General features: G+C 40.5%; 2 protein-coding genes across 4 annotated transcripts in view; one reads left to right on the top strand and one right to left on the bottom strand.

The window, feature by feature from the left end:
* Positions 1 to 2,783, bottom strand: part of LOC149316377 (EF-hand calcium-binding domain-containing protein 7-like) — a 54,149-nt gene extending 51,366 nt beyond the window's left edge. Inside the window, exon 1 of the mRNA XM_089515335.1 lies at positions 2,684 to 2,783. Coding sequence (XP_089371461.1) covers positions 2,684 to 2,688 — 5 coding nt within the window. The 5' untranslated portion in view covers positions 2,689 to 2,783. The remainder of the gene's footprint in view (positions 1 to 2,683) is intronic.
* Positions 2,784 to 7,082: 4,299 nt separating this feature from the next.
* Positions 7,083 to 13,750, top strand: part of ITGB3BP (integrin subunit beta 3 binding protein) — a 48,687-nt gene continuing 42,019 nt past the window's right edge. The window contains exons 1-3 of one of the 3 annotated variants that reach the window (XM_089515334.1): positions 7,083 to 7,343; positions 8,050 to 8,178; positions 10,518 to 10,560. In XM_089515334.1, coding sequence (XP_089371460.1) covers positions 7,174 to 7,343; positions 8,050 to 8,178; positions 10,518 to 10,560 — 342 coding nt within the window. In that variant the 5' untranslated portion in view covers positions 7,083 to 7,173. The remainder of the gene's footprint in view (positions 7,344 to 8,049; positions 8,179 to 10,517; positions 10,561 to 13,750) is intronic. The other 2 variants (XM_089515333.1, XM_089515332.1) reach the window with 2 other exon arrangements.

The raw sequence follows: 13,750 nt of genomic DNA, 5'->3' as shown, positions 1-13,750 counted from the left end.
TCCATGACAAGGGGGAAATATTAGATATTTCCACCCACGGATTTTCCATGTCCGTACAAAAAACCATATCGAGTGTATTACCCGCAGAATGCGTCGGACCCGAGACCAGTTGAGACAGGCCCATGGAAGTCATGGTATCCATGAATTCGCGAGCCGCACCGGATGGAACATAGTTGGCCGTGAAGGGGATGTTGAAATCACCCAGGACAAGTAGCCTGGGTGTTTCCAGCATCAGCTCCGAGACCAACTGTGTCAGCTCGTTAAGGGAGTCTGTTAGCGCACAAGGTGGCCGGTACACCAACAAAATCCCTAGACTGTCCCTGGCCTTCACTCGATGTAGGAAGTTTGACGAACAAGGTTCCTGGAAAGAGACAAGGTGTTCTTATGGATCAAAGCGACACCCCCCCCCCCCCCCCGCCCACCTAACCTGGTCTGGTCCTTTACTGAGTACCCGGCTGGCAAGGCCTGAGCCCACAGAGTTTCCCCTTCAGGCCCAAGCCAGGTCTCAGTAATGCAAGCCAGGTCACAGTTGTTGTCCTCAAGCATATCATGAACAATGTGGGACTTGTTCTTAATGGACCTGGCATTGCACAGGAGCAGAGACAGGGTTTGTGGTATGGTTGGAATGACCCTCAGGTCCTTTTGGTTAGGAGAGGGACCGGAAGGAGAGATAGATATTAAACATCGATCTCGCCTTCCCCTGTAACGCAAATCCGCACTCCTACCGCCATACCTTCCCCTGCCCCACACTACCTCAATAGGAGCCCCGCGCTTGTCTAGATGTTTATCCCCCACCTCCCCAACCGAAACATATCCCCATCCGTGCCCTCCTTCTCTCCCCATGATGCAGCAATGATGGAAGGGGAGAGATGCAACAATCATTCCCAGCTGCTTATTAACCCACAAGAACAGAAACCCCCCCACCCAACAGCACACAGTCCTTCCCGCGCTAAGCGCTCGTTCCCGATAGTATGGGAACTGGTGCTGGCGTTTCTCCGGGGGCCGGCAGGCCGACCTTTAGAGGAAGCCGCTCCCACCGGCTCCTCCCCCTTCCAAAGTGCGTGCCAGGTGGCAAAACAGAGTCCTCCTTCGCTCTGGGCGCTGAGCGCTCGTTCCTGGTGGTGTGGGGCTGGCGCTGGTGCTTCTCTGGGGGCCGGTGGGCCGGCCTTTAGAGGAAGCCGCTCCCACCAGCTCCTCCCCCTTTTGAGAACGCCGCGCCAAGCGGCAACAACAGAGTCCTCCTCCGCTCTGGGCGAGGGCGCCGGTAATTGGTTGACCGGCCAAACGCAAAGGGTGCCCAGCAATGGATCCTCATCATCCTGGGGAGAAGTGACCAGTGGATTGCCATAGGGATCTGTCCTGGGCCCAGTGCTATTCAACATCTTTATCAATGACTTAGATGAAATAATAGGGGGCATGCTTATCAAATTTGCAGATGACACAGCTAATACCCCAGAGGACAGGATCAAAATTCAAAATGACCTGAATAGATTAGAAAACTGGGCCAAAGTTAACAAAATGAATTTCAACACGGAGAAATATAAGGTACTGCACTTAGGGCAGAAAAATGAAATGCACAGATATAGGATGGAGGACACCTGGCTGAATGAAACTACGTGTGAAAGGGATCTAGGAGTCCAAGTAGACCACAAGTTGAACATGAGTCAACAGTGGGATGCGGCAGCTAAAAAGGCCAATATGATTCTAGGCTGCATCAATAGTAGTGTCTAGATCAAGGAAAGTAATAGTGCCACTGTATTCTGCTTTGGTGAGGCCTCACCTGGAGTACTGTGTCCAGTTCTGCACACCACAATTCAAAAAGGTTGTTGTAGGGCCTTTAAGAAAAAATGGAGGACATTTAAAAACCAACGCTCCAAAATACTCATAGAAATATAAATCCATGCTTCTTAGGCATGCTCAAAATGGAGGGCTATGGCTGCATCCGCACTGTGGAAATAATCCAGTTTGAGACCACTTTAACTGCCCTAGCTCAGTTCTATGGAATTCTGGGAGTTGTAGTTTCATGAGACATTTAGCCTTCTCTGACAGAGAGCTCTAGGGCTACAATAAACTACATTTCCCAGGATTCCCTAGCACTGAGCCAGGGCAGTTAAAGCAGTCTCAAACTGGATTATTTCTGCAGTGTGTACACAGCCCTTTTGGAATCCTTCCTTGGACAGAAGGCAGAGATGGAGGACACGTCTGGGGAAAGGAGGACGTGTCTGGTCACCCTGAACAACAACAACAACACATTTTAACTAAGGACTGAAACGACATGCAGGCATCTAACATCTCCAATTGGGTTTTTTTTTCCTGTTTGGTTTTGTAACATCTTGCCTGAAGAAGAAGAAGAAGAAGCCCATGGAGCTTCGAAAGCTTACAACAAGAAGTCTATTGTGCATTTTGGTTGGCCAATAATAAAGGTATCACTGACTGATTTTTGTTTGCATTTGTTAAACGGCCAAGACAGATCCCCTGCATGTTCACGATAATGATGATAATGATAAGGGGAAGGAAATGGTCCCACCTGGCTCTAGGCCTTTCAGGCCTTCGCTTTATTTCTTGCCCTCTCTCGCCGTCGCCTAGCAACCCGCTTTGGGCTTTGCTTCCATCGGCCCTACATTTCCCCGGGCGCTTCCGACTTGGGTCAGTGTTTCCGGCCGGGTGGCTTTGAACGGCGCACCTCATTAGAGCAAAGGCGGGAGTGTGACGTCATTGCCATCGTCGAAGGGAGGGGGATCTGCTGGTGCTGCTGCTTTTGCGTTCCTTCCGGAGGAGCTCATCATGCCGTAAGTACCGGAGCCGGGAAGCAGTGACAGCAGCAGCGGTGGCGCCGCGCATGCGCATAGAGTGCGAGTGAAGCCATGCCAGTAAACGGGCAGAGAGTGAGGAAGCCTCGGCCTCTTCTTCCCATCTCTGTTCAAATATGTTGCTGTTCTCACTGACGCTGCACTCACTGCTTTTGCCATGTGCCCTCAAGTCTTTCCCTACTTAGTATAGGGTTTTCTTGGCATGTTTCTTCAGAGGGGGGCTTGCCATTAACCATCCTCTGAGGCTGAGAGAGTGTGACTCTCCCAAGGCCACCCCATGGGTGGGTTTACATGTGCTACAAATCCCAGGTTTCTGTACTTGAAGTACCGTCAGACTGCATTTATTTCTGCAGTGTAGATGCACCTGAGATGGTTTTGCCAGTTCTTTTCTTTGAGGGTGCATCTGCACTGTAGAAATAAATGCATTTTTGACAATGCAGTAGGTATCTCCATCTGATAGGATGCTGGGATTTGTAGTTTTAGAAGGTCCACAGTCTTCTCTGCCAAAGAGTACTGGTGCTTCACGATCCTACAAATCCCATGGCAGTTAAAGTGTTGCCAGACTGCATCTTTTGTACAGAATAGATGTACCCCTAAAGGAAAGAACTGGCAAAAACCGTCTTGGGTGCATCAACACTGTAGACATAATGGAGTTTGACACCTTCCCTGCCCCATCTTCCCCTCCAAGCTCCTCACTTCAACTTTCCTCCTGGCCTTTTCTCTCTTCAGGAGTCAATGGGACTGGCAGTCCACTGGCATTCAGTTTGGGCTTTTTGTTTGGTGACTGGGATCCCAAATCGTCACCTTCTCTTCCCCTTTTCCCCTCACGCTCAGCCTCACAAATTATGCAGCTGGGTTTCCTGCATTTGGGATTTTTAGTTTCACAAGGCCTGTAGCCTTCTATGTTAAGTAGGGCTGGTGCCTCACAATGCTACAAATCCCAGGATGGAGCTGTGGCAGTTAAAAATGGTGGCAACTGTGCATGATTTCCACAGTGTAGATGCACCCTCTGTATTCCTTGTCTAAGAAAACCCTATGAAATTCATGAGGTTGCCATACGTCAACAGGCAACATACATCCATAAGGCACATACATACATAAATACATTTGAATTACGTTGGTACAACACCGCCCCCATAGTTTTATTTTATAGATGAAATATTTGAGATAACCCTTGGAATGGTTGAGAAGAGACTATCGTCATAACCTCTCTCCTGAGCATATGCAGAGTGTGCTTCTTCTTTGTTGTTGTTGTTGACCTCCCTTCAGTTGATGAAACATCACCAAGATCCCCTGTCCTACACTGTTCTGCTCAGTTCCTGCACTTCCTCCTTAGTCCATCCATCTAGTCTTCCTCTCTTTCTGTCGTCCTCCACCTTTCCTAGCATCGTTGCCTTAGCCAATGAATCATTATTTCTCATGACGTGACCAAAGTATGGCAGCCTCAATTTCATCATCTTGGATTCCAGGGAGATTTCTGGCTTGATCTGTTGTAGGGTCCATTTGTTTGTCTTTTTGGCTGTCCTTGGTATCCTCAGCACTCTTCTCCAGTCCCACATCTCAAATGAGTTTATTTTCTTTTCATCCGCTTTCTTAACTGTCCACCTCTTGCAACCGTACATGGTAATAGGGAATACAATGCTTGTATGATTCTAACTTTTGTCCTCAGTTGTATATCTTTGCATTTTAGAATCTTTTCTTGTTCTTTCATAGCTGCCCCTCTCCATTCTTATGATTTCTTGACTGCAGTTCCCGCTCCAATCACTGTTTGATCCTAGGTATGACAACTCTTTTACTGTTACTGTTTTCTCATTGTCTAGTTTGGATTTGTGTAAGTTCTCCATGGTCTGTGTTTCCTCTGCCTGGTAGTAAATAAACCTTACAATGTGTGGAACTGTTAAAGAATCAGATTTTCAGACAAAAAGAGGTGTAGGGATCTCTCTTACAGAGCAATTTAAACATATTTACATGGGATTTACTTTCCAATTGGTGTGCTGAGGTTTGTAGGCTTACAAATTAAATAATAAGGGCTTAAAGAATCAGAAAGCTACATAGAAAAATAAATTACTACAATATTGAATTTTTAAAAATTTATCTTGTGTCATCTGTCTGCATTTTCTCACATTATATAGCACACTGGCTTTAACTGAAGCAACATACACCATCAGTTCAATGCTCTGCTTTACAGGAAGCAAGAACAAGATCATTGCCCTGAGGAGTTTACTGCCTAATTTTTGTTGTGAGAGAGCCTGCAGGAAAGATGAGAAATAGAAAAAAGTACAACTACCTTCCCCATTCTTTATTTAGCTGTTGAACACACTTACAGCTTCATTGTGTGGATACTTTCTTTTGAGTTCTGCTTTTTTCCATATCTACTAAAGTCATTCTTCAGTACATATTTTTATGTGATAAACTTTCTATATTAAAAATGCATTGTGGCTGTGCCGTATATAGTAAGGTTGGCCAACTGTATTGTTTCCTCTGTGTGGAAAGTTTCCCATTGGCCACTAGGTGTCCTTTTGACAGCTCAGTGATGCTTTCCTATAATGGAATGTGCAGCTGAAAGAAGTGGTGAGCAACAGCCCTCTTTTAGTAATGCAAGACTGCATTATTAGGTATTTGCATGCTTTATAGTATGAGTTTCTCCAGTCTTCAGATATATTTATAAACTGAGCAGCTCAGGTATAAAAGTATTTGTTGTTGTTGTTATTGTTGTGTGCCTTCAAGTCATTTCTGATTTAGTATCATGGGATTTCTTTGGCAAGATTTGTTCAGAGAAGATTTGGCTGTGCCTTCCTCTGCAGCTGAGAGTGTGTGTCTAGATCACCGAGTGGGTTCATATGCCTGAGTGGAGGTTTTGAGCCCGAGTCTCCGAAGTCATAGTCCAGCATTCAAGCTACTACCCTGTTTCTCAGAAATATTTCTATATCTGAGCTTGTGAGTGGAAGTAGATGCTTGAAAATAATTTAAAATCTGTGTAATGAGGGAGTGCAAAACAGCAACCTGGTTGTTTATTTGTTCAGCTTAAAAGGCAACGGCACAGACAAGACTGATATAGTGCCAAAATGCCAGCACAAGACGTTTCCATGTTATTTTCATTTCACACAGTCAGTTTTGCTCCAGAGACATAATTTCCTTGTACATGGAAACACTTGTATTGTCATTTTCCATTTGTAGTATAATTACTTATTTGCTGTATTCAGGTTGAACACTGCTATCTGGCCAAAATACTTCAACCCTTACATGAAAATATATTGTGACTGCTCTTATAAGCTTTGTTTTTTGAGATTTACTCACAAGCTGCAGTCAAACAAATAGTTTCCTGATAGTGGCCACAGAGTTGTCTATAGTTACTTTAGTGGCAGCTATGCTGAAAAGGCTACCATACACTTTATGTATGGTGTGATGTCTGGTGTTCCATTAGCGTTTGCCACAGTTGACACAAATATGAAGGAGAGACATCCACTCCTAAATTAGTTGGAAAAGCAGCATTTACACATAAGAGAGAGGGAGAAAAATTTAAGAAGTACTGTATAGAAGAAGTACTGTGTGAAGTTTTTGGAAATTTTCTGTTGAATAACACTGGATTTTTAAAAATAGGGAGAGAGGCTCAGGGATGGCTACAAAATTCAGGGAAACAAAAGTGGGTTCAGGGTATTCATGTGGCTTCCCTAACTTTATATCCTTTATTCTCCCCTGGAATAAAGTTTCATGGAGATAAGCATAAATGGCTGGCTAGAATGGAGTCCGCAACAGCAGCACTTCACACCGCAATATTTTCTGGTCCTGTTGGTCTTATATGAGCAAAGTTTTAAAGTTCATACCTGGCTACAGAAACATGAAGAAAGGACATGCACTGGACACCTCATAATTTACTATCACTGTCTGAGACTTCCATCTCTCAGTATTCTCTTGTACTCATTTACTCTGCCTTCACCCAATTCAGATGCAAAGAGGGCATTTGTGTATTTCGATCAATATATATATATATATATATATATATATATATATAAACTGGAAGAAACTTGGTGATCAATTATGTTGTAGCCCTAGAAGAAACAGGAGCCAACTTCTGTTGTTGTTCACAAACTTTAGTTTTCCGTTCTGCCTGTACTGTATAAACAGTTTACTTGAAACCAAATTCTAAGATGAGGTTCATTCTGCTCAGAGCATAGGGAAAGTAATTCTTCAAATATCATATCATATTAACACTAAGTTCTACTTTCTTTCCAAGTTCCGAGATCTTTAAGCCTAATATAAAGAAATAGGTATTTGTGAGCTTTTGGTGACAAGATTCGGTGAACTGTAGTCCCCAAGAGTAACCTTTTGAGTGTCTCAGTATGTGCCGAAGCAAAGAAGGTGAATGAAGCCTAAAATTTTAAAAAGTCAAGTTTTTGATACTGCTTGCAGAGAGTGGTGTCTGATCACCAAGGTCCAGAAGAAGAGATGGGTCTGCAGTTCAGTAGCAGAACCCAAGGTGTGCAAGCAGAAGGTTCACAATTCAGACCTTGGCATCTCCACATACCAAAAAAGGTTTGGAAAACTGATCCCTAAAATCTTTGAGAAACAAAGCCAGGCACTGTAGACTGGGCTTCCCTAACTTTATATCCTTTAGATCAGCAATGTCCAAACTCTGGCCCTCCAGGTGTTTTGGATTTCAGCTCCCAGAACCCACAGCCACCTTGGCCAATGGTTTGGGATTCTGGCAGCTGAAGTCCAGAACACCTGGAGGGCCAGAGTTTGGACATCACTGCTTTAGATGGTTTAGACTATAAGACTTGACAAGAACTGACGGGATTTGAATTCATGAACATCTGGAGGACATCAGATAGGCAAAGATAATTCTACCCAAAACTGGCCTACCGTAGATGGAACTATGGCCTGATCCAGTAGAACCAGTTGCTGTTATTCTAGGGTGGATCATCACTGAGTGATTCAAGAAGCATGTGTCACCATGACCCATGGCCTAATTTGCTGTCAAATGCCAAAAAACCAAAATAGAATATGTGGTAGAAAGCTGTAGACTCAGCTTGAGGGTTCATGGGGGAGGGGGGTTATGTAAACCATATTTTGAGTACAAAACACAGTGCAGAAATAATCCAGTTTGAGACTGCTTTAACTGCTCTGGCTCAATGCTGGAAATTCTGGGAACTGTGACACATTTAGCCGCCTTTTTGGTAATTGAGCCAATTCATGTGATCATGTGTTTTGTTCCTCCATACTCTTACATTGCTCCAAGCTTTTTTCCAAAGGAAAGGAAGTATTATTACTGCTTACACTCAGATAACAGAAGTTGGATCCAGACTAATGCCACAGTCCTCCTCACCCGGAAAGAAATCCCAGTAAATTCAATGGAATTTCCTTTTGGGTAGGTGTGTATAGAATTGCACTGTAATTTTAATGAATTTAGGTCCCATTGAATATGATGAGAATACCGAATTGGGCTTTTAAGTCGCATTGATTATTGTGGGAAGGAAGTTCATCTGAAGTAAATGGTAGTGTGCTCGAGAGGATTTACTCCAGAGTAGGTATGCATAGGATTGTTGTTACTAGTTTGTATCCAAGCCAGAGTTAGCAACAACCAGCACTCTTGGCATTTTAATCTTAATTTCATTTATTCAGTTTGGCATTTGGCTAACTGGTTAGAATAACTACCCAATCCTGCTTGAAACAGATATCTGATTAAATAGAAAAGTTGTACTAAACAAGTACAACTGATGCTTCCTTAGTAAGCCTTCTCCCCCACAGTCTTAAGATGTTTGAATACAGCTTTGGTACTGTCTTTGTGCTATTCCTAAATCTCTAAAAGGGTCTGTTTCTAGTAAACTAGGAAAACACACACCTGGAATAATTTCTGTAGCACAAATGATGCAATCCTGAGCACACCAAATGCATAGACAGCAATGGTCTTGCCTCTATTGCTAAAGTAGTTCTTTCTTGGACTATGAAAGGCTGCTTGGCTCAATTATTTTGGTGTTTACAATGTCTCCACAGGCAAATGAAGGCAAATGTGGGCACACTGTAACTCTACTATCATCCAGAGCCATTGACAGATTTTAAATAGCATCGTGCTTGACCACACTACCATTTGTGACAAGATTTTTTTTCCTAGGTTGCTATAATTTAATGGGATTTTCATGTAGCTATTCATTTATCCTAATCATAAAGCTACCTTGAGTCCAGATTCAGCTGTACTTTGGCTTCCAGCTTCCTTTGAAGTCAGTCATAAAAACTTCCATCATAACATGCCTTAGTGTAGCATGCAAATACATGGTCCCCTAGAGCACCTTTGCAGAGTGAATGTATTAACGTATAAAATGTTTCTTTGCTGCCATTGGGGTGAAAGATGTAATGGACTCTGCATTCCTTAAGCAATATGGGGCACTATATTTTAAAAGAAACATGCTGTTAATAATTTTGTCAAACCCTTTCGGCTTTGGTTGTCCCTCAACAAGAATATGGTGACTTTACTATTAAAAATAAATAAATAAATAAACCTCACACAGTAAATTTTGACTGGTTTTTTTAAGACAAAAATGTTATTTCAAAATAAAGGTTTTAAGTTGGATTTAGTATAAAAAGTTATCTTTTAAAGATGTAAAAGTTATATTTTAAACTACCTGTGTTGTGAGAGAAGTTGGTTCTAACGGTGGTCTTCCTTGGACATTTGGTCATTCTTGACTGTGGAAGACCATATTTGTTAAGGCTTCTGAACATTTTCAGCAGTGGTTATCAAATAAAAATGGCCTATTTCCAACATGGTGCTTGGGCCCTTCTATTTTGAAATGAAATGCTTCTGCAAACCTTTTTAATCTGAAGTAATCTTCTGAAGCTTTTATAGGATGATTTTAAAGGTTTTTAGTTGCTTTATATATATAAAAAGACTGTAACTGTTGTTTAAGATTTAGGAATGTACTAGGAAAGTTGGAGTTGTCTCTGGGAAAAATAGTCTTAATTTATGTTGACCTTTCTTTCCTTTGAGTATTTAGCCTGCATTCAATAAAATTTTGATGACTGCTCTTTAGAAGACAGCTGTATGGTGTAAAGTATTATAAATATTCAGCTTTCCATTCCTAGTGTTGCCATTAACAGCTGGGCATCCAGTTCAGCAGAACAGATTTTACAGAGGAAGCCTGGCATGTTCCTGAATCAGTATAGTGAAGAACACGAGAAAATAGTTTCTTATGGTTTGGGGACCTGTAAAGGCATAGAGCATCTGTTCCCTAGTTAAGTCATAGTCTAGCAGCATTGAATCATGTTAAGAGCGAAAATGATGAGAACTACTTTTTTCACCTTGAATGTACTGGTGTTTAAATGCCTAGTACATTTTTGTGTGTGTGTGTGACTGGCACAGTAATTGCAATGTCTATATAGAAGGTAAGTTATTGGGCACTTACGTGCAATTATATTCATTATTAATATTTTATAGGAAACAAAATATGTTTTTAAATAATTGTTTTTTGTAGTGTGACATTGACATGCCAACTGAATGGTTTCCTTGCAGTTTGCATAATTGTAGAAGTGTGGTTTGGGGTTGGAAACCAAGAAGGGTATGATTCATTTTTCAAAGCGGGGTTCACAAACTGGTTAATACATTTGCCTTGTCTGAAATTAGTTTCTGTAGTGTACTAAAAACTGCAAAGATAAGTTGCCTATATGTGGCGTAGTAACCACTGATACAGAGTTTTTCTTATCCTTCTCTTCTAGTGCCAAGAGAGCTCTGAAGCTGGATAAAGCTGTCATGGAAAAAGTAAGTCTCTGTGTGTATGTGGGTTATTCCTATGATTAAATACTTTTCTAGGATAAATACATATAAGTATAGGATCAATAGTTCATCAAGACTAACTACAACTTGACAGTCTGCAATACAGCATCCCAGATTATGAAGAAAAATTAGTTGCTGGACATCTTGGGGAGAAAAAAATATTCTTACACATTTCTGCTATTCTAATTTCATTAGCATGACACAACCGACTATAAGTGAAGGACCTGCAGTCTGGTGGTGGTGTTTTGTTTTGTTTTTTAAATCTGTTGTTATGTATACACCTCTCTCAATTACTGAATATGTTAGGGACCTTTCTGAAATCATTTATTAGAAATTAGTTCTATAATTGGTGAAGCAAATGCACTGCCCTCTCACTGTACATATAACAATATGAGATTATGATGATACTATAATCTGCATATTACAAACTGCAAAATTGAAATGAAAACATTAAAGACATTTTTATGTTGAGACTGTAATTACCTCTCTCAGCTAATCTAACATAATGAAACGATAAAATACTAACACTGCAATAAATTTCCCCTACAGTTATCACAATAAAAATAAAATTGACTGTTGCTCCAATTTCTTTCTCTTTCTGTAAAATGTGGCTATCACATATTTTCAGTGCATTATGTCACGACATATGCCAATTTATTATCTTCCAGTACCAACTGTGGATGTTACCATGAACACTGATGTATGGGAGTTGGTGAGATAAGTAGTGTTAAAGGAAATAAAATTGGTGGGGAAGAATATATACCTAAATAGCTGGTAAATAAAATGATCTCCAGTTTTGTTTGCACACACCAGTGGTTTCTTTATAGATGGTAGCCTTTAGAGGTCTCAGTGTTATTTAGTAAAATTAGAAACCTGGCAGTGTTAGAAAAGATTCTCTGTATTTAAACAAAGGTGACAAAATACAGTAGTGGCACTAACAAACATCATTAGCGATTTAATTAGCAATTTAGTTTTCCATTACCCACCTTGTTGTGCTCTGAATACAGCTGCGACTGTAATTTTGCATCTGCTTCCTTAGTCAGAGTAACATTTTTGGAGGTGAGCGTTCCAGCTTGAAATTATTCTGTTCCTCCCTAAAGCTGTTTTTTCCCCCTGAAATGAAAATGGAAAAGGAAAAATGCATGGTTTGAGAATACTATTTAGGATATTTGCAATGTCAAATATATATCTACTGAAAGCTTGTGGTTTTATTTGGTTTTCAAAATTTCAATGGCAATATTGGTCACTAATGCTGTTTATAAACTGGCGAATCGTCTTTTTGCTTTATGTAAATGCTACATAAAGATATTTAAGATGATTGAAATAGCTTAAAAAAAAGAAGCGGGGGGAATAAAAAGTTGCAGGTTTGTGTAATATATATTGCCCAGAAATGGTTCACATGAATAGTTTTGAAAATGTTGGTGGGGAAGCAAGCATAGAGGGAAAGTGTAGATAAAGTCAAGAGAAGGAGTAGAAATGTTGTTATAACATTGAGAACTGTTACCTTATTTTGTTAGTTTCTTCTTTCTTCTCCATCTCTTTTTTGCTTTGTGCCAGCTCTCATATGGTATACCTGGGGTTTGTTTTGTTTTGTTTAAGCCTTGTTCATTGCTTAGTAAAACATAGACACTTCTCACATAAATAATAGTAAAATAACATTTCAAAATGAGAGGAAGAGTTTTCAACTGTAATGTCGTCTTGAGCACTGCAGCAGCTTCTTAACATGGAACCTAGATTTTTCATAAGCATGAAAATACAGAGGACAAATGTGGAATTTTCTGGTTATTGGTAGGACTGTAATATTTAGTGATTATTATAATCAGTACATTACTGGACTAAATGGGTTTGAATTTAAAATGAATTCCAATGTCAGAATTTTTTTTAATAGTTAATTTTTCAATACAATAGCCTAGAAATTATGGATAACTGTTTTCATTTTAAAATAAGCATTCTCTCTTCCATATAAGAAAGTACATCTTCTAACATCTGCTGAAAAGTATGGGTTTTCTCCTTTGGTAGAACCAGTGTGGCATAATGGTTTGAGTGCTGGACTATGACTCTGGAGACCAGGGTTCAATTCCCACTCAGCCATTAAACCCTTTACATGACCTTGGGCAACTCAAATGCTCTCAGCCTCAGAGGAAGGCAATAGCAACCCTTTTTTGAACAAATCTTGCCAAGAAAACCCTACAATAGATTTGCCTTAGGGTTGCTATAAATTGGAACTGACTTGAAGGTCCACAGTGCACACTCTCTCACACAAAGAGTTTACTTTATTCCTGTGCAAATGGATGCTGATTTCCACACATACAAATTCCATTATGGCCACTGTAGCTTAATCTAAGGTATGTTTAGATTAAACAGACTGATGTCCTGTTAATCAGGTATATGATTTGTGGAAGCCATACAAAAAAGAGTAAAATCCAGTGAACATAAACAGTATGAGTGTTTGTGTTTTGTTTTGCAATACAAATGTATCCATATGTTTGGGGTTGCCCTTTTAAAATAATAATAAAAATGGACAGTCTTACACACGTTATACAATTAATCTACTTTTTATATTAGCTACTTTGGAAATACATTGCAGGCTCAGAACCTAGATCCAGAATCACATTTTAGTACTTGATATGGAATATTTGGAATAATAATGAAAACAAAAAAAAATGTTTTAAGAGATGCAGAGGACATTTCTGAGTGGAAATGATTACTAGTACAATTGTACACGCTCACTAAGAAGTTAAACAAATGAAGGAGTGTACCATTGATTATTCCTTCATTTGTTTCAGCGGTACTTTTGTATACCTAAACTTTTTAATTATATATTTGATCATATATAGCAGTGGTTTTTAAAACATCAACATCTGGGGACGGAAAGGCTTCCACTTCCAGAATCTCTAATCATTATCTAGGCTGACTGGGTCTTCTGGAAGTTGAAGTGCATTGACAGCTGGGGACCCATGTTTGAGCATTATTGATGTATGCCAACATATCTTAATTCCTTGAATGCTAGCTATATGTGTGCAATAACACGATCCAAGTGCAAGAGGGAGGTCTCTCCCAGGAGGAACCCTAGGTTTGTAGAATAACAAAAAAAATCTTTAAAAACGCTAAGGAGAGCAAGCCCCCAAAACAACCTGTGGAAGACTGAGCATGCCCAGTGGCCATGGTATACTTA

This window comes from Sceloporus occidentalis, unplaced genomic scaffold (genome assembly GCF_023333645.1).
Source record: "Sceloporus occidentalis isolate IW3139 unplaced genomic scaffold, rSceOcc1.0.p SCAF_3, whole genome shotgun sequence".
Taxonomy (NCBI): domain Eukaryota; kingdom Metazoa; phylum Chordata; class Lepidosauria; order Squamata; family Phrynosomatidae; genus Sceloporus; species Sceloporus occidentalis.
The sequence above is the reverse complement of the archived record's forward strand: the minus strand, read 5'-3'. Positions and strand labels throughout refer to the sequence as shown.